Raw genomic sequence first — 24785 nt, forward strand, 5'->3', positions numbered from 1 at the left:
CAAAGTGAGCTCCAGGACAGCCAGGGCTACACAGAGAAACCCTGTCTCGAAAAACAAAACAAAAAAAAAAAAAAAAAAAAAAAAAAAAAAAAAAAGAAATGGGAACAGGAAGGTCAGGGTCGTGCTGGTTATTTTTACATGGCTGTGGAGAAATGAAATATTTGTGTTGTGACAACAGGGCCAACACTTGTCTTTTGGGTTTTACATTCTCTTGACCCCCTAAGAAAATAGCATGGTCTTATTGCAACTTGATGTGCAAGGGCTGGTTGATGGGGGTTTAGAGGAACTGAGAGGAGAGGGAGGGCAAAGTTTGGTCAGGATGTAAAACAAACATTTGAGTGTTAAAAAAGGAAGTGGCACCGAAAGAGACTAGTCTTCGACTTGGAAATACACACACATATACACTTGTAGGTGCAGTTTCAGGAAAGCACAAAGCAGTCAGGGCAACTTTAATAAGTATAGTGTGCACTAGCCCATTTACTCGGTGAACACTGTACGAAAATCTAAAGAGCAGGTCACAGTGAAAATCACCCAGTGCATGTGGCTAACAGGGTAGAGAGAGAGCCAGGACCACTGTTTGCAGCATCTTGTTTCACTGAAAGAGTCTTTTCAATTTTTAGTTTTTCATTTTGAAGTCAGTTTAGGTGTATAAAGGTTTATAAAAACAATACAGAACAGTTCAACTCATGTACTAAGATACTCTACCAGCTGGTCAAGGAAAAGGGGTTCAACCTAAAGTGAGTATCAATGCATGTATCTATTAGATTGAAGATTTAAAAATCCTGATGTCTCAAAAGTCTGCAGATGCTGAGAAGATGGCTCTCCCACATTGCTGGTGTGTCTGTTAATGGTATAGTCCCTCTGGAAACTATAGTCTAGCAGTGTCTCAAGGAAGTTAAGCCTGCCCTGTACCCATAAGCTTTTGTTCTAGAGAAATAAAACTCTTACTTGTTTAATGTTCTTGCTATGTACCTTAGGCTGGCCTTAAGCTTGTGATCCTGCCTTGTGGGCTAGGATTGCAAAATAGGCAGTATGTTGGCTGTGAAAATGTATTGTCTCACCCAGGAGAGCTGGGTGGGTGGGTAGGTAGATGGGTGGGTGGGTGGATGGATGGATGGATGGATGGATGGGTACGTGGATAGGTGGATGGATGTGGTATGCTGCTATAATTGAGACTCAAAAAAGAATAGAACCTACATGAATTAGCAAATCTACGTCTGCTCACTGAATTGGTTTTTTTTGTTTGTTTGTTTGTTTGTTTGTTTGTTTTTTTTTGGTTTTTCGAGACAGGGTTTCTCTTTATAGCTCTGGCTGTCCTGGAGCTCACTTTGTAGACCAGGCTGGCCTCGAACTCAGAAATCTGCCTGCCTCTGCCTCCCAAGTGCTGGGATTAAAGGCGTGCGCCACCACTCCGGCCTGAATTGTTATATGAAGTCATTTTCCTGTTTTTGATGATATGCTATCATTATAAAAAGTGTCAACCTTTAGGGAAAACTGATGATTGGCTAATTACAGAGTTTATAATTTCTTGAGTCTACAAAATATTTCAAAATAGAAAGGTAAAAGAATTCTATATACTATTGACTTAGATTCTCTACATTTTCTGTACTACATAATCACACCACAAGTATGGCAAAGAAATTAACGGTGGCAAAACACTGTTGTCTAATCTGCAGACCTAATTCAACTTCTCATGTCTCTATCAATCTATCCATCTTTCTAAGAATACAAAGTTTGTGCTAATACTTCACGTTCCAATGCATTTGGTGAGCTATTGCCCTCACCTGTTTTTTAGTAGAGGCATTTTGGAGAGCAGCTGTGGCCTCTTGTGTCAGAGGTGGCTGCCCTTGAATGTCTAAGAGAGTTTTGTTCTTGCTGTTGTTTGTTTTTAATTTTAATTAACTTTCCAGTGTGCTATTACTCATTCTGAGGATTGATAAGCCTGTGTTCCTCAACAGTTGAATAGCTGTAGCAGACACTTATGGGTATTTTATCTGTGTCTCATTATAACTCAAGATGGACCTATTATCATTTCCATTTTGTAGGTAAGGAAACTGGGGCTTCGGGTTTCAATAATTATCCTAAGGTTGAAGTTAGTGATGTATGAAGTCCTGTTTATGTGTTAAGTTGCAGGGACAAAACCTTCTTTGAACAACTGAAGTTAAAAGCATAGCTTTAGAATAAGAATACAGATTGTATCTGAAGTAGGATCCTGTGAGGAAACTGAGCACTCTTAAGCTTGTGCTTAACTACTGAGCTGCTGAGCTCCATTCCTGGGTTCACGTGGATGTTTGCTTTCTTGAATTTAGGTGAAGTGACAATGGATGCCATGATGGCTCGACTGAAACTCTTGAATCCAGATGATCTTAGAAAAGAAGTTATGAAAGCTGGACTTAAATGTGGACCCATTACATCAACAACAAGATTTATTTTTGAGAAAAAATTAGCTCAGGCCTTACTGGAACAAGGTGGATTGCTGACCTCTTCTCTTCCCAAGCCCAGCGAGGTTACTGCCATGACATTTGTCCAGGGCGCCTCAAGAACCCCTCCATCTGTGGACGGGAAACAAACTCAGCAGGCCTCTTTTTCTGAAGACAGAGATTTTGGTTACAGTGTGGGCTTGAACCCTCCAGAAGAGGAAGCGGTAACATCCAGTGTCCACCCAATACCCTCCAGTGCCTCTACCAGGAATGACAACCACAAGGCTGGAGTGACAGCTCCTAAGGAGCCACTTGTGTACTATGGAGTGTGTCCAGTATATGAGGATGGCCCTGTGAGACATGGTAACGTGCTGTGTAGTGTCTCCTTACCCAAACTGGGAAACTATAATCTTATCACCCAAGATTAATTTTATTATTCAAATTTGTTACCCTCTGATTCTTAACTGTAAGGAAAACTATTTTTTGGTTTTTTTGTTTTGGTTTTTTTTTTTTTTTTNACTGACCTGGAACTCACTTTGTAGACCAGGCTGGCCTCAAACTCAGAAATCCGCCTGCCTCTGCCTCCCAAGTGCTGGGATTAAAGGCGTGTGTCACCACGCCCGGCTAGGAATGCTATTTTTTAATTACTAGGAAAATGGATTCTATCAGATAGATGTGACCGGCAATGATTGGCTCACTTCCATTTGTTAGTAACTGCTGATGAGTCATCTTCCTTCTCCCTCTTAAGTTCATTACAGCCTGAGCAGCTTTTAGGTTAATACTGTAGCAGCATGTACCAGTAATAAATGTAAATGTGCCAGTCGTGCAGCTGTAATCCTGTACAAGGAATTGTACATTTTGGGCTAGAAATCTATTTTAGTGGGTAGAGGATTTGCCAAGCATGCATGGCACCCTGCATTTAATCCCCAGAGACATATAAACCTGGTGTGGTGGCACATAACTATTACCCCAACACTTGGGTAGATGCTAGCATGTAGAAATTTCGTCTCTTAAAAAAAAGGAAGAAGAAACTTGTAATTTTATTTTAGTCAGGATTATAACGTGTGCTTAGGCCTGGATCTTTCTGTACGGCCTAGGGTGGGCTTCAAATCTCAACCCTTATGACTTATGACTGTTGAGATCGTAGGAATAAGCCATGTGTCTGATCCAACAATTTTACATTTAAGTTTGAATTTTTTTATTTATATTATATCTTTAATCCACTTAAAATTAAATTTTAGTAAGTTATTTACTTTTTATCATTTCTCATGAGTTTATCACATTTTGTAAGTTATTGTACCTTTGAATATGAAATTAACACATAGGTATATATGGTATCATTGCTTGCTTATATACATACAAACATACATTGTCAAGTATATTCATGTGAATTTTTAGATAGCCAAGGATCTCTTTAAGATAAAAAATGGGAAGTGGGCAGAGTGGTGGCTCAGTGATTAAGAGCATTTGATAATCTTCTTGCATATCCCAGCTCACATGTTAGATGGTTCATAACCTACATATAACTCCAGCTCCAAGGGGTCTGATTCTCTTTAGGCCTCCAAGGGTACTCACACACACATTATATGCAGTTGTTATAAAAAACAACTTATACACTTTTTTATCCTAAAAAATATTTTTATAAAAGATTGAAAATCTGAACTGTGAACATGAGAGAGGGAAAGCAAGAGACTTGTTAACAAATGTAAATTGACTGCTGAACTCTGGGTACAGTTAATGCATGGCTCCACCTATTCAGCTCTTAATTTTCCCTTGGTACTTTGATGCCCAGAGAGGATCCATGTTTACGAAGATAAAAAGGAAGCTTTGCAAGCTGCCAAGTTGATCAAAGGGTCCCGGTTTAAAGCTTTTCCAACAAGAGAAGATGCTGAGAAATTTGCTAGAGGGATATGTGATTATTTACCTTCTCCCAGCAAAACTACGCCCTTACTGTCTCCTGTGAAGGCAGTGTCCCTCGGTGGCAGTGATGGGCTGAAAGGTAAGGATTCTCTACCTCTTTCTTACCTTGGCATTCATGACTGTCAGTTACCTCTCTATGGCAGGTGCCTCAATTTCTTCATCAATGAGATAAAGGAAGTGGTATCGAGCTGAAGTGTTCTTCAATGGAACAACCAAAAAGAAAGGGGCTGGGGGCTGCCCTGGGAAGGTCTGAAGGCATAAGGGTGGGTAGAGCTGGTGCTAGTAGACCCTGAAGCTGATGAGCCAAGTGTTGGCATGTGGACCACAGAAGCAGCAGAGGGAACACTTGCATTTTCTTGGGGCTATAGTGTGAGTTATGGGTACTTTGATGCTGACAATCTATAATTCCACCTGAAGGGACACCTTTTTCTAGGATGTGCAAGAATCAGTCTCCCTATAGAAGCTAGAAATCTGATTATGCCCTCTGTGTGACTCAAAACCAGAGGCCTATTTGGAGAGGCTTGACTTTGGTTCACATCCTTTGTAGGGAAGTCCCTTCCGTTGTTTGAGGTGGACCTCTGACCTTGTGTTGAGAGCCTGTCTGTTCCTTCTACTCTTCCTTCCTCAGGTTTCTCTCTTTCAGCTTGGGAAAGTGCCCCGCAGGAAATTGTTCTACAAAGCTTTCAGGTTTTGATGAAACCTTTAGAAGCTGTATGTGGAACACTCTCTCTCTAAGGGTGTATTACAGTTGGGTTTTTTGAGACAAGTCTCAAATCATGTTAATCCACGCTGGCCTTGAACTTGCAATCCTCCTATCTCAACCCCCCGAATAATATAGGTTATAGGACACAGATTATATTATTATATTATATTAGTATATGTTACGTTAATAATATAGATTATATTATTATAGAATATAGATTGTAGGTTATATCTTGACATCTTCAAAGTACACTAAATGGCCAGACATGGTTGTGCATGCCCTTAATGCCAGCACTCAGGAAGCACATGTACGTAGATCTCTGTAAGTTTGAAACCTTCTCAAAAAAAAGTTCACAAAATGATGTCTTTCTCTTAGTCTTCAGCCATCTGATTGGACTTGGCTCTGCATTAGTGCTGTAGTGTGCTCTGTATCATGTCACTTCCTACCTGTCATTCCCAAGAGCTGCTCATCCTCTGAAGGGAGGCTGCAGCCTTCACCACAGTAGACTATGTAAGAAGAAAATGTTTGTCTCTTGACAGCAGATGGCTTATGTCTGGCTGAATCAGAAACAGTAAACAAAGAACGAGCAAACAGTTACAAAAACCCCCGTACCCAGGACCTCACGGCCAAGCTGCGGAAAGCTGTCGAAAACGGGGAGGAACACACCTTTTCTGATCTTATCTGGAGTAATCCTCGATATCTAATTGGTTCTGGGGACAACCCAACCATTGTACAAGTAAGTATGCTTCTAACACCACTCCTGGTCACTTTATCCCTGACCAGTGACGGTGTTTTAACAAATATGAAGCTCAACATGTGGTCTCCTTTCAGGAAGGATGTAGGTACAATGTCATGCATGTTGCTGCCAAAGAGAACCAGGCTTCTGTGTGCCAGCTGACATTAGAGACGCTGGAGAACCCTGAGTTTATGCGTCTGATGTACCCAGATGACAACATGGACATGCTTCAGAAGCGCATCCTCTACATTGTCGACCTGTATCTTAATACTCCTGACAAAGTGGTAAGTACCCTCGTTAGTCTGTCGGATAAAGGCTTGAGTCCTGATCTGTGAGAGTACTTCTTTTTCTGTGCTACGTCAACATGCAAGGCTTACAGAATACTAGGAAGACAAGCACACTCATGGACTGAGAAAGATGTTTGTGAGGGTGTTACATAACAAAACAGATCTTGGGGAGACACAGCATACACATTGGGAACTCCATATGGGGAACTCATGACCGACCAAAGTACAGATACCACCAGAGCCCAACCTGGTGTTACTTACAGGAAAATGGGTGAGGGGTCACTTACAGGAGCAGAAGTGACTCAAAGACACTTGCATCACCAGGGCCCACCCAAGCTAGCATGGGTGACAGTTTACAATGAACTGGGAACCTGGAACACACGACACAGCCTGCAGACAGCTTAGCAGACTAGAGAGTGTTCTTTCCAGGCGCCTCAGTTAGTCTAACCCTTTTCTAGGCAGCTGCTCTGTCTTAAACTTCCATTGCTGTGAAGAGACAGTGTGACCACAACAACTTTTTTTTTTTTTAATTGTTATATGAGTGCACTCTAACTGTTTTCAGACACACCAGAAGAGGGCGTCAGATCTCATCACTGACAGTTGTGAGCCATCATGTGGTTGTTGGGAATTGAACTCAGGACCTCTGGAAGAGCAGTGGCTAAGGACTTCTTAGCCACTGAGCAATTTCTCTAAATAAGGGTTTGAGACAGGAATTTTTTTTTTTAAAGATTTATTTATTTATTATANGTAAGTACACTGTAGCTGTCTTTAGACAAACCAGAAGAGGGCATCAGATCTCATTACAATCACATGGTGGCTCACAACCACCCGTAATGAGATCTGATACTCACTTCTGGTGCATCTGAAGTCAGCTACAGTGTACTTATGTATAATAATAAATAAATCTTTTTTAAAAAAGGAGTAGTGCAAAAGACAGAGAAGAAGAAGCTATTTAACCAGGTGATTTTTACAGACAGGTTGAAGAGAGAACAAGCTAGACACAGGTGATGACAGAAGGAGCCAGCAGATTAGAACAAATGGTTAGAGTTAGTTTGAGGTAAAGCAGAGCAATTGGAGAAAGGCAGGGGTTAGGGTAGATTGAATCAGTTCATGTAGAGGGGTATTTTGAGCCAGAATAGAGGTTAGAAGCTTCCAGACCTAGGCCTAGGTTAGCAGATTCCCATGTGAGTGTTAGGAATTGAACCTGGGACCTCTGGAAGAGCAGCCAGTGCTCTTAACCACTGAGCAGTCTCGCCAGCCTTTGAGATCCAAGCTGGCCTCAAACTTACTATGTAGCTAAGAATGACCTTCAATTCCTGACCCCTCTGCCTTCACTTGACAAGTGTTACCACAAAGGTCTGAGGCTTTTTTACTTTTTGTTAATTTTTTAAAAAATTTCCAGATATGGTTGCACATACTTTTAATTCCAGCACTTAGGTGGAAGAGGCAGGAAGGATCTGAGTTTAAGGCCACCGTGGTCTCCATAGGGAGTTCCAAGCTAGCTAAGGCTACATAGTGAAACTCTGCCTCAAAACATGCTTTTTATTATGTATTTATTTATTGAGTGTGTGTGCTGGGGAGCGAGCGGGTGTAGATGTCACAGAACATAGATCTCTTTTTCCATCCAGGGATTGAACTCAGGTTGTCAGGCTTGGTAAAAGAGCCTGCTGGTTTGGTTTCAAATCAGTGGTTCTCTTCCAACAAGAGAGCTTGCATGGATAGACCTAGGCCATGGATGTACAGCTTGCTCTTCATGGCACCTCTATCAGCAGCTGCTTGTCTCTGACTTTGGATCCCTTTCCCCTAACTGGACGGCCTTGTCTAGCCTCAGAAGATGCATCCATTCCTACTACAATTTGATATGACAAGGCGGGTTGATATCCATAGGAGGTCTGGGCATAGGAGGGGGGGAGGGGAAGGGAAAGGGTGGGGCTGAGAGGAGAGGAAGGAAGCATCGTTGGTTCTCAGCCTGTGAGTCGCAACTCCTTTGGAGGTAAAATGACCCTTTCACAGGTATTTACATTATGATTCATAACAGCAGCAAAATTATAGTTAGGAAGTAGCAACGAAAATAATTTTATGGGGGTTGGTCGTCACCACAACATGTATGGTGTTAAAGGGTTGCAGGCTTGGGAAGGCTGAGAACCACTGTTTTAAGTAAACACCTACTTTCACTGTTTCATGTTAATAATTTGAGTAAGCAATTGTGCTTCTTGTCCACCTTTCCTAGGGCTTTGACACACCACTGCATTTTGCTTGTAAATTTGGAAATGTGGATGTAGTCAATGTGCTTTCTTCACACCCTTTGATTGTGAAAAACCGAAAGAATAAATATGGTAAAACACCTGAAGAAGTAAGTAACATTTTAATGGTATTTACTGCCTTGTGTTAGAAATTCAAACACATGCATATGCATTCTGTGGCTGTGCCTGAGTTGTGTGTGCCTTGTGTGCCTTGTGGGGCACATCTAGGATGCAGACTGCTAGTGTGGTGTTTGTGGAGCCAGGAGAGAAGGCGCTAACGTCGTCTTGCTGCTTTTACTTTCCTGAAACTAGCCATCAGCTGTTCTGAACAACTCATTCTTAGCATCTTCCTTCTGAACACATGGGCCAACCAATCTCAGAGAGAAAGCAGGTGGTGATCATTATGATGGCTCTGGGTAGCCATGGGAGCAGTGGTCTTGATGGCTATAGTGGTGGTAGTGATGGCAATAATGTGTGAAGCAGCTGATTGCTGTAAGATAGATGGGGAGCCAGCCCACATACATACACTATGCCAGTGAAGCAAACCTTTTTGTGTTCCTTATCAGTAGGATGAAACATGATACTGCGCCTGTGACCTAAAGACAGACCTGGGATAATAAGAACCAAAGTGCTAATTTAAGGAGCAGGCATTATATGCTGCTAGCTGACCTAGATCTGCTACTTTCAGAAATGAAACCTAAAGGACATTCTTCAATAGGAGTGTCTTCCCTAGGGTCAGGCCCCTTCTTTAGCTATTACAACATTTAGTAACATCAACATACCCCAGTTGGTAGAAAACTTCCCTAACATACACAAGGCCTTGGTATTCAGGAATGGAGGAAGGAAGAAAAAAGAAAACAATAAAATTCTACTACAGAGAGGTATAGTTTTATCTATATTTTTATAAAATGATTTTTGATAACCAGCCTAAAATTATATATATGACTGTTGTGTGTCATATATACAATGTTGGGCATAGCACCTAGTGTCTCAAATATGCTAAATAAGCCTTCTAGAACTGAGAGAACAATTTTAGTTTGCTTCACAAAGTGGTAACTTACAGGAATTTTGTTGTTTTTTTGATTTTATTTGAAAGTAATTGCTTTTCTGTTGTTTCTAACATATTATTACTGTTGTGATTTAATTTTCACAGAAGCTCAGAAAGTTGATTCTAGTAGCTGCAAAGATAGAGCTGTGTTCTATATGAGATAGTAGTGCTGTTTGAGCTCAGATACCCAAAGGCAAACATTTGTATAGAGAGGGTATACTTTCAGACTATAAAGCTCCCTCAGATGAGGAACTGTAGCGTGTTCATGTTTCATACTACCCACAAGTTTGTATGATGCAGTTTGTCTGTGTGCAGGGGTCAGATCTCATGGAGATGGAGTTACAGTTGTAAGCTGCCATGTGGGTGCTGGGAATTGAACCCAGGTCCTGTGGAAGAACAGCCAGTGTTCTTAACTGCTGAGCCATCTTCCTAGCTCCCTGATATGCTTTTAAGATTTTTTTTTCCCTTCCACAAAATGGGAAACTAAAGTTGTGTGAAGAAATAGATAAAATTTACCATATTGCTAGAGTCTGCTTTCTTTCTTTTTAAAAAATATGATTTATTTAATGTATCTGAGTACACTGTAACTGTTTTCAGACATACCAGAAGGGGGCATCGGATCTCACTACAGATGGTCGTGAGCCACCATGTGGTTGCTGGGATTTGAACTCAGGACCTCTGGAAGAGCAGTTGGTGCTTGTATTAGTCAGGGTTCTCTAGAGTCACAGAACTTATGGGTAGTCTCTATATAGTAAAAGAATTTATTGATGACTTACAGTCGGCAGCCCAATTCCCAACAATGGTTCAGTCGCAGCTGTGAATGGAAGTCCAAGGATCTAGCAGTTACTCAGTCTCACACGGCAAGCAGGCGAAGGAGCAAGAGCTAGACTCCCTTCTTCCAATGTCCTTATATTGTCTCCAGCAGAAGGTGTAGCCCAGATTAAAGGTGTGTTCCACCACACCTTTAATCCCAGATGAAAGGTGTAGCCCAGATTAAATCTCCTTAAACTCGGAGATTTAATCTTCTGGAATCCATAGCCACTATGGCTCAAGATCTCCATACCAAGATCCAGATAAGGATCTCCAAGCCTCCAGATAAGGGTCACTGGTGAGCCTTCCAATTCTGGATTGTAGTTCATTCCAAATATAGTCAAGTTGACAACCAGGAATAGCCACTACAGTGCTCTTAACCACTAAGCCATCTCTTCAGCCTCTAGAGTCTGCATTCTTGTCCTGTTCCAATAAGTATTTTCAGTGAGTGATCTTATAGAATAGGCTGTGCTATTGACCACAGGGTTTTTTTGTTTGTTTGTTTGTTTGTTTGTTTACTTATTTTTATGTGGGTGTCATTTTGCCTCCATATATGTCTGCATTACATGCATGACTTGTGCCTGTGGAGGCTAGGAAAGGGTCTCAGATTCCCTGAAACTGGAATTGCAGACAGTTGTAAAATGCCATGTGTGTCAATGCTAGAAATTGAACCCAAGTCCTCTGAAAGACCATCCAGTGCTCTTAACCAATGAGTCATCATCTCAAGCCCTCTAGCACAGGTTTTCAGAGTGTGAGGTTTGTGAATTTTTTCATTAAAGATAATGCTAGGGCTGGAGAGACAAGCTCAGTGGTTAGGAACCCTTGCTGGGGAGGTGCCACACACCTTTCATCCCAGCACTCAGGAGACAGAAGCAGGCGCACCTCTGAATCTGAGGACAGCCAGGACTACACAGAGAAACCCTGTCCTGAAAAAACAAACAAAACAAAACAAAACAAAAAAGAACACTTCCTGCTCTTGCAGGAGACTGGAGCTGTGTCCCCTGCCCCCAGGTTGTATGACTCACTGCCTGCGACTCCAGCTCCGGGGGAGCCAACACCTTCTTCTGACCTTTGGGGTATCTGCACTTAAGCACACATATATACAACATGTACCCATACACATAAATACGAATTTTAAAGATACTATCCTATTTTACTAGACTTAAGGTTAAGAAAACATTTATTTGTTAGGAGATGTAATATAGTAATAGAATGCTTACTTTGTCTGTTTTGTTTAAATAGGTAATTTGTGAAAGAAGCCAAAACAAATCTCTAGCACTGAAAGAAAGGATTAGAGAATACTTAATGGGTGAGTTATGCACTCAGTTTATGAGTGGACCTGGGAAATACAGCAAAGATTGATCTGCTTTTCCAAGTTCTGAAAAAATAGTGCTATGAATGTTCTCAGAGCCTTTTGAAATTATTCATTGTTTTTCTTAGATGCTACACCTCCTTGCCTGACTTCATACTCATACTACCTGTTCTTGTTCTGATTTTAGACTCTCTTTTACTTGATTGCTGCTCAGGGACTCACTCCATCTCTGAAGCAGGTTTCTCTGATCATTTCTCACTAGGGAGGGCTGAAGCCCAAAGCTCCTTGTTTAGATATTTGGCTTTTGTTTTCCAGCTTATTTCAGAGAGGTTGTATTTTGAGTGTGTCTCCCACTTCTGCCCCTATGAGGCTGTCTAGCTCAGCTTAACCTTTCAAACCTAGGATCCAGTCAGGACCATTATTGGATTGTAGAGGTATGATATTCATTCATATTAATTTTCTCTCCCCTTGCCATTTCTTTCTTCACTTCCTCATTCTCTCCTACACTTTCTTTTCCCTTCTTTCCCCTCAGTCCCTCTCTCTTTTCATCTCTGGTATTCATTATAGAGAAAATTGCTTGGACATAGGTTTAAGCTAATAGATAGTATTAGCTAGCCAGTGACTTCATTAGGTGTTCAGGATCCCGGTATATCCATGAGTCTTTCTCTGAGTGACCTTTTTAAGCACAAAATCCATATCTTTGGTCAACATATTTCAGTTAGCAAGTACAGTTTGCCAGAAATGGAAGGAACTAAAGAAGACAAAAAGCAAGGTTAGTCCATTTATAGACCATCCAAGAACTATGGACTTGGATGGATTGCTCATTGCTTTCATTTTGGCAGGTGGTGCTGTCAATGTGGTAAGTTTTATGGCCTGAATAGTAAGTACTTCCATGAATTATGCTGAGGTTTGGAGACCTGTTACACTTCTCTCCTTTTCTTCTGGTCAGGAGCTCCTAATTGTGGCTTCTGTGCTTTTGGTCTGTGGGTAGTTAGTTTCAGGAGGGACTGTCCTACTGTGTTGTTTTCAGTGCATCTCAGATGTGTTGATGCTTTTCTCTTTGTTTCTACCCATGCACCCAGTTTGTTGTTTCTGCTGACCAAGTTAAATTGAAGTTTTCTGGCCTTCTTTTCTTTCTTAGGTATTTAGCCATGGTCATGGCTTGGCACAGTGTCTCTAGGTATTTTCTCAAGTCAGAGTCCCTGTAGCCTGTATATCTGACATTTTGTATAATTGGGTACTAACTGTCTTAGTTAGGGTTCCCATTGCTGTAAAGAGATACACCATGACCAAGGCATCTTTTATAAAGGAAAACATTTAATTAGGGCTGGCTTACAGATTCTGAGGTTCAGTCCATTTGGAAGCATGGCAGCATCTATGAGGCATGGCGCTAGAAGAGGAGCTTAGAGTTCTACTACAAACAGAAGACTGATTTGTTGAGGCAAACAGAAGACTGTTTTCAGGCAGTTAGAAGGGGGGTCTCAAAGCCCAGCTCTAGAGTGACACACTTCCTCCAACAAGGCCACACCTCCTAATAGTGCCACTGCCTGGGTTAAGCATATTCAAACCACCACACACTCCCGATCTAAGATTATCTGGATTTTTAATTGTACTCTAATCTCTTCCAGTCCTTTCTGCCTATGCAGTCATGAATCCCAGTGTATGGTAGAGGTGACAGATGTCTCTTGGGCTAGCTGTCATTTGTTGGAGACTCTAGTTGTGCTACAGAACACAATTAAACTAAACTGCCAGAAATACCTTAAAATGTAATTAGTTACAGTTTGTGGTGGGACTTTTCTTATTTGTAATCATATAATTTGATCACTGCTAAAATCTGGTTACCTAGATTTTTTTTCTGGGATTATCATGGTACTTCTGCATCCATGTTCCTTTTTGTTACTCAGCCTTGTGGAATTTTGTATACCTTCCCTGTTTCTTGCTGAGGGTCATAAAACCCAGGCGAGAGCTTCAGTGTTTCTCAGCAGTTTTCACCCTCTAGGCTTAATGCTCCAGGGATCGTGCTGCAGTGACTACACTGCTGCATGCCCAGTCATCCAAACAATACCCAAACTTGTGTAAATAGAGAGAACACACGACTATCTATCTATCTATTTATTTATTTCTATGCACATTGGTGTTTTCCCTGCATGTCTGTCCGTGGGAGGTGTCTGATCTTGGGGTTACAGACAGTTGTGAGTTGCCATGTGGGTGCAGGGGATTAAACCCAGGTCCTCTGGAAGAGCAGTCAGTGTTCTTAACCCTGGAGATGTCTCTCTAGCCCCCCCAACACACAGCATTTTTGTTGTTGTTTTGTTTTGTTTTGTTTTGTTTTTCGAGTCAGGGTTTCTCTGTATAGTCCTGGCTGTCCTGGAACTCACTTTGTAGACCAGGCTGGCCTCGAACTCAGAAATCCACCTGCCTCTGCCTCCCAAGTGCTAGGACTAAAGGCATGCACCACCATGCCCGTCTTAACACACAACATTTTAAGGAAATGAATAGGATAAAAAAGCTAGACACAAGACCACTGAAGCCTTGAATCCAGTTTTGTTGATGCAGTATTTCAAAGTGCTGGCGATTGAACTCAGGTCCTGAAGCATGCTGGACACCTCTACCTTTGATCTACCTCACAGCCCTTTATATATAAGCTTTAACATCGTGCAAGGGTAAAGTATATTTCTGGAACATTTTAATATACGAAGCCCTAGGTCCCATCCTCAGCATGTGCACACACATACTCATACACACACTCCAAATTTTTAAAGGACTTGAATATTCAAAAGAAAGGTAAGCCATATTTTATGAATAGCTAAGTTATACATGGGTTTTTTTGTATACTTTCCCAAAAAACAGCCATTTCAAAATCCATGAAATGCAAAGGGAATGGAAATCTGTCATTTATGATAATCTCATAGGTATGTGATATCAGTCACAATCTCAGATATTGAAATGTTAAATACATTTCCCTGGTTGATTGGTTTGTTTTGAGGCAGGGTCACACTATATTCTTGGCTGCCCAGGAACTCATTCTGTAGACCAAGCTGGTCTTAAACTCACAGATATTAGCCTGGCTTTGCCTCCAGAGAGCTTGTATTAAAGGCATATACCACTATGCCCAACCATTTCCCTATTTTTAAAAATTACTTTTATTATATGCATGCGTGTTTTGTGTGTGTCTATGTGTGTACATCAAGTGCATACATGGTGCCCACAGAGAGTAGAAGAGGGTGTTGGATTCTGTGCAGCTGGACTACTTCACTAAGTAGGCAGTTAGAATTAGAGGGACCAAATCCTAGTACCCTTCCCAAGCAGCAAAGTTTTGGGCTGAGCTCAACCTCCATCACCCCCTTTGGTTTTTTTGTTTGGTTTTGTATTTGATTTTATAGAATCTCGTGTAGCCCAAGATGGTCTCAAACTCACTAAACTCGGGATGACCTTGATTTCTGACCCTCTTCTCTTGTCCTCCCAAGAACTGGGAGGTAGGTATAAGCCACCATACTCAGTCTTATGTAATGCTCGGTATCACACCTGTGGCCTCATGTGCACTCTACACAAGTAGTAAATGTTAAAGATATATTTTAATGCTGTGTTTTTTAAGGTAGGCTCTATGTTAACACTCTTTTAAGTAGAGAAAGAAAGATATAAAAGCTATTATAAGCACTTGGAATAAAAAATTCCGGGGCTGGTGAGATGGCTCAGTGGGTAAGAGCACCCGACTGCTCTTCCAAAGGTCCAGAGTTCAAATCCCAGCAACCACATGGTGGCTCACAACCATCCACAACGAGATCTGGCGCCCTCTTCTGAAGACAGCTACAGTGTACTTACATATAATAAATAAAATAAATCTTTAAAAAAAAAAAAAATTCCCAGGAAATTGTGAGCAGCATGACAAGCTGATATTCTAGCACACCTCTTCTACAAGAATGAGAAATGGAGTCAGGGAAGAAGGAAGTGTGACCGCCTTGTACTAAGCTCTTTCTCTGTCCTAGTCACACTCATGGCTCAAGACTTATAGCTTCCTTGGGTGTCTGCTTGCCTCTTCTCATTCCTTTTTATTTACTTTTTTAAAAGTTTTTTGTTTTGTTTATACTCAGTATATTTCTGGACAGGAATTCGATGGTGTGTTCAATGGATATAAAGAGAAGAGTTGAAAAGTGTATGTGTGTGTGTGTTTTACAGAGATGATGGGGACTAGGAAAAAGAAAAGGTAGTTTGGCTTCAGAAGTTTTACCATAAAGTAGAATTGCCTAGAAGTAGTGACAAATTAAGGAAAAATTCCATGATGCCCTCTAGATTTGAGTTTTGGTGAAATAACCCTGATAAGCCATTGAACAAAGCAGGAAGCTGCAGACTGAGCAGAAGCAGTATGGGGTGGGTTTGTTTGGTTGTTCGTGTGGGATAGGACTGCACTGAACTGACCTGTTTGCTCAGTTAATCTTCTTACATCTACTCTTGGCAGCTCATGTATTGAAGAATACCATAAGTATCATCTTAATTTTAACCTCAAAGCCTTGCCAGGTGTGTCACTGTCTCCATTATGCATTCAGGGCTCAGAAAACAAAAACAAATAAACAGAACCCTGCTTTAGTAGAGAATAGTAAAGAGACTCACTTAGTAGTCACTGATACAAATTGGTCTCAGACCCCAAGCCTGGTCCTTTCTGTCAAACTGTTTTCCTTGATGTTCCCCTAGACCCTGACTTAGATGAAAGTAAGTAGAAGCTGGTGGCTGACATTTATCTCCTATTCAGGTCACTACTATGTGCCACTCCTGAGAGCAGAAGACACTTCTCCTGTCATTGGGGAGCTGTGGTCCTCAGACCAGAAAGCTGAAGCCTCTAATACTACTGCCCACTGTAGAAGCAGCCCCAGAGATCCTGTGATGACACTGAGAGCTTTCGTGGGGCCTCTGAGTCCATCCAAAGTGAGTGGCCAGGAAAAGAACTGTCCTAGCTAACTATATTTTAGGGTTCGATGCTCCAATCTGTTGCTTTATTTTGATCATGGAGGCCAGCTCATGGAAGCCTAAGGTCATCTTTATCTGAGATCACCTCTAATGAAGTTTTTTTGGTTTTGGTTGGTTGGATTTTTTTGTTTGTTTGTTTGTTTGTTTGTTTTTGAGACAGGGTTTCTCTGTGTAGCCCTGGCTGTCCTGGAACTCACTATGTAGACCAAGCTGGCCTCGAACTCAGAAATCTGCCTGCCTCTGCCTCCCAAGTGCTGGGATTAAAGGCGTGCGCCACCACTGCCTGGCTCTAATGAAGTATTAATGAGTCCTTGTGGTGTTTGTTTTGTTATGTGGCCAGGGAAGATGTATTGGAAGCCTAGGCCTCTCAGCATATTAGTGTTTTCATGGCCAAGTTCCTTCTGTTCTTTACCAATCCATTGCAAGTTAGGGAGCTCCACATTTGCAAATCAAATTCCAGACTGAGCTTCCTACACAGGAAACTCTTACCCCTTGCCCATGTTCCTGTGTTCCTGTCATACATACACCTGTTTAGTTGAGCTCTACTTACAAATGATGGAATTGATGGGTCTATGTGCTTTTATGCCAGACTTACAGCTTTCTCCAATGAAATATCTCACTGGTGTTTTATTTAAAACTTTCTAAATAAGCTTGTCATGGTGGCACATGCTGTAATTCCAGCTTCTTGGGAGGTTGAGGCAGGCGTACCTATCACAACTTGAAAATAAGCCTGGGTTATACACATAGTAAGATCTTGTCACAAAACAACTTCCTAAATAATTTGCAAAAAAATTCCAGAAGGATTATACATGAGAGAGAGATGTCAGCTTTCCTTTGATATGTAAGGGGAAGGGGATATAAACTAGTGAGGTGGCAGATAGACAATGCCTGATGTCCTAGGCCACCTCAACATTTGGCCGGACAGAAAGGCAGCTCTCCTTTGTATCCCTTTTCCTGGAGTTATAAAGAAAAAGTCATACAACCGACCCTACCTCTCCCAGACCCCATGAGGTCGTGCTCTCTCTCGGCTCTATGTAGAAATGGCTACACAATCTGTAGGTGGGAGAAAGCCGTTAAGCCTGTGGTGTTGGTGGTTCTAAGTCTCATGTGAGCTGCATGAAGCACTTTTTCTTCCAGGCAGAAGATTTTCGAAAGCTCTGGAAAACTCCACCTCGAAAGAAAGCAGGCTTCTTCCACAGCATCAGGAAGTCTGACCCAGAACGAGGCGTTGAGAGAGTTGGAAGGTATTCATAGGGCCATGGCTGCCAAGCTGAGCAAAGTGTGCTGTGTGGTTGTGGATAAATGATTAAAAAAATATTAATTATGAATACTGAAATTTAACATTTCCCAGAAGGAATTAGAGCCCTTTTTCAAAAGTATGTGCCCAGTTTGAACCTGCTACAGACCTCTAAAATTTATGTACTTAACCAAAGTAAGGACACACATGAGGAGGATTTGTGTGTGATTTTTATTTTTGCTGTGAAGTTATGATGGCACACAGCTCTTCTTCCATGAGTAAGAGTCACTTGCTATGTCAGAGTAACTCCTCAAAGGACATGCAGGGTCTAACCACTGGGGGAACATGAGAGAACGCCCCAAATTAGGGCAAAGTAAAATTCCCAAAACAGTGGCCCTTCAGAGATTATGTGCTATTTTCTGTGTAGTTGGGTTTTGGTTTGGTTTGGTTTGGTTTGGTTTTTCTTTTCCTGTTTTCTCAACTGTTGTGTTTTATTTCTTACAGGGAGCTAGCTCATGAGCTGGGGTATCCCTGGGTTGAATACTGGGAATTTCTGGGATGTTTTGTTGATCTGTCTTCCCAGGAAGGCTTGCAAAGACTAGAAGAATACCTTATCCAGAAGGAGTTAAGCAAAAAGGCTCAACAAGAAGTACGAGAAAATGAAGGCTGCCTTCAGGACAGAACCTCAGATTTTGGTAAGTAGGTGCAGGGTCTGTGGGCTTCTCTTTTCTTTTTTAATATGTTTTTACTGTAAAAACTCAGATGGTTCCTCAAACTGATATCAGAAATTATGCATACAGTTGTGTTAAAACAAACAAGCAAACAAAAGCAAGGAATCACAGGCAGCTCTATGGGTCTGGAGCACTTGTACGCTTCTGCAGGTATATGCATCATGTTATATGTATGGGATCGTATGTAAAAGTTCAGAATCACAGCAAGCAACGTGTGTGTGTGTGTGTACTACATGAAAAATGTGGCATCCTTGCAAGGAATCTGGTGCTTCTGGCTTCTTTTCCTGACGTAGATATGCTTTATATGTGAATATCTTGTGTAATGTCAGAAAAAGAATAAGGAGCATAAGTTTCAGAATACTGGGCACTGCGTTTTGAATTAGGTCACTGGGAATAGCATGTCTTGGTACAAAGCAAGTTAACGGTTACCCTGGAAACGGTTACCCTGAGTATAAAACATAAAACAGGTCATCATTCACCAACACCCTAAAGAACCTCGGTGACATTAGTCTGTGTGTGCCTCTGGCAGAACACGTGCTTACCATGAGCAAAGCCAGAGGGTCAGTTTCCAGCACCAGAGGGTAGGAGGGGATATTAAAGTTTTTAATGTTATACACCTAAAGAAAAATATTCTTTAAAGGAAGGAAAATCATATTCATATATATATATATATATATGTACACACACACATACATACATACACGGGGGGGAGGAGGGGGTTGTCTTTTTTTTTGTTTTTTTGAGTCAGGGTTTCTCTGTGTAGCCCTGGCTGTCCTGGAACTCACTTTGTAGACCAGGCTGGCCTCAAACTCAGAAATCCGCCGGCCTCTGCCTCCCAAGTGCTGGGATTAAAGGTATGCGCCCGGCTTTCCTTTACAGTTTCGTCCTGCACACTGAGCTGAGTTTTTTTGTCCTTACAGGCAGTGGAAAGAAGTACAGCAACTCCATCTCCGTGGGAGCATTTCTAGATGGGGATGATGACAGTAGCTTGGAAGAAATTAAAAACCAGCAAAATACAGTTTCAAGTCAGAGTCAGCCCACAACTGATAAGTTCCAAAACTCTAAAAGTGGTTCCCTTCCCTTGGGACAGAAGGTCAACCCTGGAGAATCCTCAGTTGGAACTTACCCAGATAACAGCAGAAATGGGTTTTGTCACCCTCTGAACAACAGGACTGCAGATGGAAGGGGACTAGAGGCCACCAATGGAGAGGAGGCCCTTCCACCACCTGTTTCTGTTTTGACTCAAGAGTTCAATAAACTGAATTTGCAAAGCCTAGGAGATAGCTTTGAGACACCAAATAAAAATAGGAAACTAGAGGATGAGATACTTAATTCAAGAAAGGGTGTAGTAGAAAGTGACTTGCTGGCATCTCCTCCTGCAATAGCAAGACTTGAAAATAAGCAAGTCAGGACCAACAGTGAGGTGTCAGAGGCAATGGCTGAAATGTCTTTGGGCCCTAAGAGCCCCCAACTTGGAGTTCAGGCTGGTCTGGAACGTAGACTCGATTCATCTGCCACGGAAGATTCCACCAAGAGGCTCTTCCTGTCTGGGTAAGTTAAAGATGTAGCACTGTAATGAGTGTGTAGTTTTTTAATATCCTTGGGGGTCTTCTATCTGGACTGTGCTAATCCATTGTCAATAAGGGAGTACCAACGAAATAATTTCATCTACCCTATGTTAAGCCTCAAAATGGAAGACCCAACTAGTATCTTTTTTTTTTAAAGATTTATTTATTTATTTATTTATTTATTTATTACATGTAAGTACACTGTAGCTGTCTTCAGACACTCCAGAAGAGGGAGTCAGATCTCCTTACGGATGGTTGTGAGCCACCATGTGGTTGCTGGGATTTGAACTCCAGACCTTCGGAAGAGCAGTCGGGTGCTCTTACCCACTGAGCCATCTCACCAGCCCCCAACTAGTATCTTAAAGAGGTCTTTACCTTTCCCTACAGCATTTACCTTGAGCAGCCCTGGCCTTGCATACCAGCTCCACCCACCCACCTGCTTTTAGGCTAGTTTAGTAGTTTATATGCTCGGCCCAGATTGGTGGGGTTTTGGTTGTTGTTATTGGGGTTTGTTTTGTTTTTGTTTTTCATGTATTTTGTGCTTGTAAGCCTCCCAACATGGATACTAGAAGCCAAACTCCAGTCCTTTGTAAGACCAGTACGCCTTTGCTGCTGAACCATTTCTTTAGCCCCTCCAGATTGGTTCTTGAGCTACAAATACTATAACTTAAAAGCCTTTCCCCCGACAATGTTTCTGCTTTTTCTTACATTTCTTCTGTTCTGCATTCTAGAGAGGAACCATCAAAACTAGATCGAGATGTTTTAGCAGCTCTTGAGTGTGCGAATATTGACCCTGGTCTGTACCCAGCAATCCACAGATGGAAAAGCACTGTCATGTGCTACTCGCCCTCAGACAGACAGAGGTACTAGTAATCGCAGCGTCAGAGTGCAGAGACTGACAGGGTTGTCATACACGGGTGGCTTTCTCATAGTAACAAAGCTAACCTGGGGAGCTCCCCAGTACAAGCCTGGCCTGTGTGTCCATGTAGATGTGGTCACAAAGGCGGATGGATGTCCAGAGAGTGGGAAAGTAGGCCAGGCTTGCTTCTGGCAAATGGCATCGGGGGAGGCAGTGTCCAGAATGTATAGCTGGAATATGGGTGTTGTGTGTAGTCTCCACATCTGAGATGTAGGTATCTCCTCCCTGTAAGACAATTGGCGTGCCTATTCTTAAATCTCTACTCTGTAGTGTGCCTCTCTGTGGTAACAAATCTTTTTGGTTCTTAAATCTCTACTCTGTAGTGTGCCTCTCTGTGGTAACAAATCTTTTTGGTTTCCACAGTTGGCCAAGTCCTGCACTCAAAGGGAAGTTCACAACTGAGCTGGTGGATCTCGACTGCTCTCATAGCTGCTCAGGACGATGCAGTCCAGCTGGAGGCAGCCCCAGTAAGCCTGGCCACGCCTCCTCCTCTTCTGGCCTGCACAGCCCTGGACGCTACAGTCCAGCACATGGGAGACACTTCCAAAGAGTGGCACACGTGGCCCGACTTGCTGCTCTGTAGAGCCAGCCAGTATGCTTACTCCTGGGATTCATTTACTTCTTTGTTTGTAAAAGAGCAATGTTTATTGGTAAAAATTCCATGAAAGAATGTATCCTGAATAACTTAATCCTCACTTTGAGGGTACCTGGTGTTTTAGAAAATACAATGTTCTGAGTATAATTTGAATATCTGATATTTTGGAAGAAGTTAATGAAAGCAAACTCAGATACTAATTGTTTGAAAGTGTAGCCGTAATAATGATTCAGACTTTTCAGGTGGAAACTTCTAATTTTGAAATGGAACAAAGATGCAAAGGCATAGACAAGTGAGGTGTTGCTAATTGGGTTTGTTAGCAGCAACTCTGCAGCACGCGCGCACACCCACTGTTTCTGAAACAGATCAATTATGTGTTGTCTCTTGGGGTGGGGCAGCTTTTTGATATGCAATGGCAAAACTATGTGTTTGTCATTTCACCCTAGTTATTCCAACCGAGAGAAAGCAAGTGGCAGAAAAGCAGATGTGCCCTGACTCAGACTTCAGTAACAATGCTCAAAACACTGCCAGAAGTTGGGGTGGGGGGTTAAAGCCATCGAGAATCATGCCAGTAATCATCATAGAAAACTCACCAGCAATAACTAAAACAAAACTATTTCTCAGTACTTGTCAGTGTAGTAAGTAATCTAGAAGTTGTTCCCAGGCTGGAGACATGGCTCAGCGGTTAAGAGCACCGACTGCTCTTCCAATGGTCCTGAGTTCAATTCCCAGCAACCACATGGTGACTCACAACCATCCATAATAAGATCTGATGCCGTCTTTTGGGGTGTCTGAAAACAGATACAGCATACTTACATATACATCTTTAAAAAAAAATAAGAAATTATTCCCAAGTCTTAAAATTTAGCCTGAGATTTCACTGAGCATGATTACATGACAGATGTATCCTGTATTTTAGAAATTAAAGAGCTTTATGCTAGAGTTTAGCACTTGAGATCTGAGTTCATTTCAGTGGCTTGCGGTGTTGACTTTTGGCTATCCCAAGAGATGTGTACTGAGTGGCACCGCACACCCTAAGGCTCCAAGATAAAACCACCTTGCTGAAGCTGGGTCTCAGCTGTCTGTCACAGTTGCTTGCACAAAGCCAGTAGTGTTCTGGCGACACTTGCAGTGCTTAACCCCAGTACAGAACTATACCACTGATTTTGCCAATTTCAGTGCCTTTTTTGAGTCATTTTGAGATCACGGAGTGCTAAATGGGTGTTAGATTCTCTTTTGTTTATAAAAATGTTGACCAGGCAAGCCTTTAAGCCCAGCACTCATTAGGCAGAAGCAGGGGGTTCTCTGAATTTGAGGCCAGCCTGGTCTACATAGTGAGTTCCAAAACAGCCAGAACTACACAGAGATCTTGTCTCAAATTTAAAACAAAAACCCACCAAAATGATAATAAAGTAATTCTGAGCTCAAATGTTAAGGTCTTTTTTTTTTTTTTTTTTTTTAACTTTTTTAAAGCTTATTTTAATGTGGTAAGAAATACCAGAATTGAGATTTTGGACTTTGGATTCAGTTTGTTTTGTTCCCCTTGTAAGCAGCTGAGCTCTAAGTACAAGACAGCCAATCAAGTGACCTGGAAACAATCCCAAAGGGAATCTTTGTTCTCAAAAGAAACCAAAACCCACACACTATATTCAGCTATGATTTTGTTTTCTCTAAAGTCTTATTGTCCTGTGGGGTTATTTTTGTTGTTTTTTCCATACTCAAAAACCGAAGTACTAGTTTTGCCCTATTTTTTTAAAAACTCTTCTTTCTTAATGATATTTACTTAAGACAACTTTTGGGAGTCAGTTCTCAAACCATGTAGGTCTCAGGAATCCAACTCAGGTCACTGGAATTGAGTTTTACCGCTGAGCCATCTTGCTAGCCCATTTTAAACCCTAAGCCTCCTTTGGACTATTTTCCCACTAGTAAGAAGGGTTTATACCTGTTAGTAACACCTGTTGATTCTATGTCATAAACATTGTTTACTTGATCTTTCTCAAAGTGTTGGGTAGGAAACAATTCCTTAATTTGTTATCTGGACAGAATCCCCTTCTTAGTAAAACTGTAAGCAATATTTTCATTAAAAAGCACATTGAGTATCACATTGATGTCTGAGAGATATCTTACTATGTTGCCCCAATGGCCTGGAACTGGACGAGTTTACTTGCTGGGGTTAATAGCATTTGATTATGTGGCAGTGTAAGACTTCTTTTAATGTGTGACAGGGCTGTGAAAGGCATCCGTCCTGAAGTGGCATAGTATGAATGAACTTGTAACAGAGACACTCACTACCACCACCCACCCAACCTCATTTCTAGAGAAGAGCAGGATACAATGTGGAAAGTAAGCGCTTGCAGCACCATGGGAGGAACCCACCCCAGATGCTACTGAATAGTTGATCTTCACTGCTTTTCGAGGGAATGAAGGGCTAGGATTTTGTCTTCCTGAGTTGGGGCTTAAAGTTTTTATTAGTATTTCTCATTTGTCTAATAGAAAAACATTGGAGCCAGGCATGGTGGTGCATGCCTTTAATCCCAGCACTCAGGAGGCAGAGGCAGGCAATTTCTGAGTTCGAGGCCAGTCTGGTCTACAAAGTGAGTTCCAGGACAGCCAGGGCTATACAGAGAAACCCTGTCTGGAAAAACCAGAAAAAAAAAAAAAAAAAAAAAAACACTGGGATGAAGTAAAATACAATAGTCAAGAAGAATTAGTCCCACTTAGTGGCATGCCATTCTTACCACCTTGATTCAGATCCCCCCAGATTATTGGTAACCTTTGTTTTGACAAGCCTTACCAGTATTGTTACCAGTGTTTCAGAAGTCTTTATACATTTGTCTTAAACCAAGGAATTTGGTTTCAATATCCAGCACCACAAAAACATTTTTAATCACAGTGTCATTGGGCCTCTATGACACACTGGGTTGCCGGGCGGTAGTGGCGCACACCTTTAATCCCAGCACTTGGGAGGCAGAGGCAGGCGGATTTCTGATTTCGAGGCCAGCCTGGTCTACAGAGTGAGTTCCAGGACAGCCAGGGCTACACAGAGAAACCCTGTCTCGAAAATCCAAAATAAACAAATAAATGACACACTGGCCAGATCCCTCCCTAATATGGGATTGGTGGTCACTCACTCTTGCCCAAATATTCACAGCATGTGTAGGTGTAGACCATAAGAGAACTAAAAATTATCAGGTGTTATATAATTTAAGAAATTTAAACCTAATCTCACATGGTTGGCTTAAATCTAACAATTAGTATAGTTTGGGGGTTGTATGGTGTTTCATTCCCATGTTT

At 41.7% G+C, this 24785-nt stretch overlaps 1 protein-coding gene across 2 annotated transcripts in view; it reads left to right on the top strand.

The window, feature by feature from the left end:
* The window catches only part of Ankle2 (ankyrin repeat and LEM domain containing 2), a 25010-nt gene extending 1417 nt beyond the window's left edge, over window positions 1-23593 (top strand). The window contains exons 2-13 of one of the 2 annotated variants that reach the window (XM_021163181.2): window positions 2310-2783; window positions 4213-4419; window positions 5583-5779; window positions 5875-6063; window positions 8297-8419; window positions 11410-11476; window positions 16227-16399; window positions 17579-17685; window positions 18183-18373; window positions 19330-19960; window positions 20709-20840; window positions 21260-23593. In XM_021163181.2, the coding sequence (XP_021018840.1) occupies window positions 2310-2783; window positions 4213-4419; window positions 5583-5779; window positions 5875-6063; window positions 8297-8419; window positions 11410-11476; window positions 16227-16399; window positions 17579-17685; window positions 18183-18373; window positions 19330-19960; window positions 20709-20840; window positions 21260-21479 (2711 nt within the window). In that variant the 3' untranslated portion in view covers window positions 21480-23593. The remainder of the gene's footprint in view (window positions 1-2309; window positions 2784-4212; window positions 4420-5582; window positions 5780-5874; window positions 6064-8296; window positions 8420-11409; window positions 11477-16226; window positions 16400-17578; window positions 17686-18182; window positions 18374-19329; window positions 19961-20708; window positions 20841-21259) is intronic. The other variant, XM_021163182.2, reaches the window with a different exon arrangement.
* Window positions 23594-24785: the final 1192 nt, after the last annotated feature.

Source organism: Mus caroli, chromosome 5 (genome assembly GCF_900094665.2).
Source record: "Mus caroli chromosome 5, CAROLI_EIJ_v1.1, whole genome shotgun sequence".
In the NCBI taxonomy this organism is placed as follows: domain Eukaryota; kingdom Metazoa; phylum Chordata; class Mammalia; order Rodentia; family Muridae; genus Mus; species Mus caroli.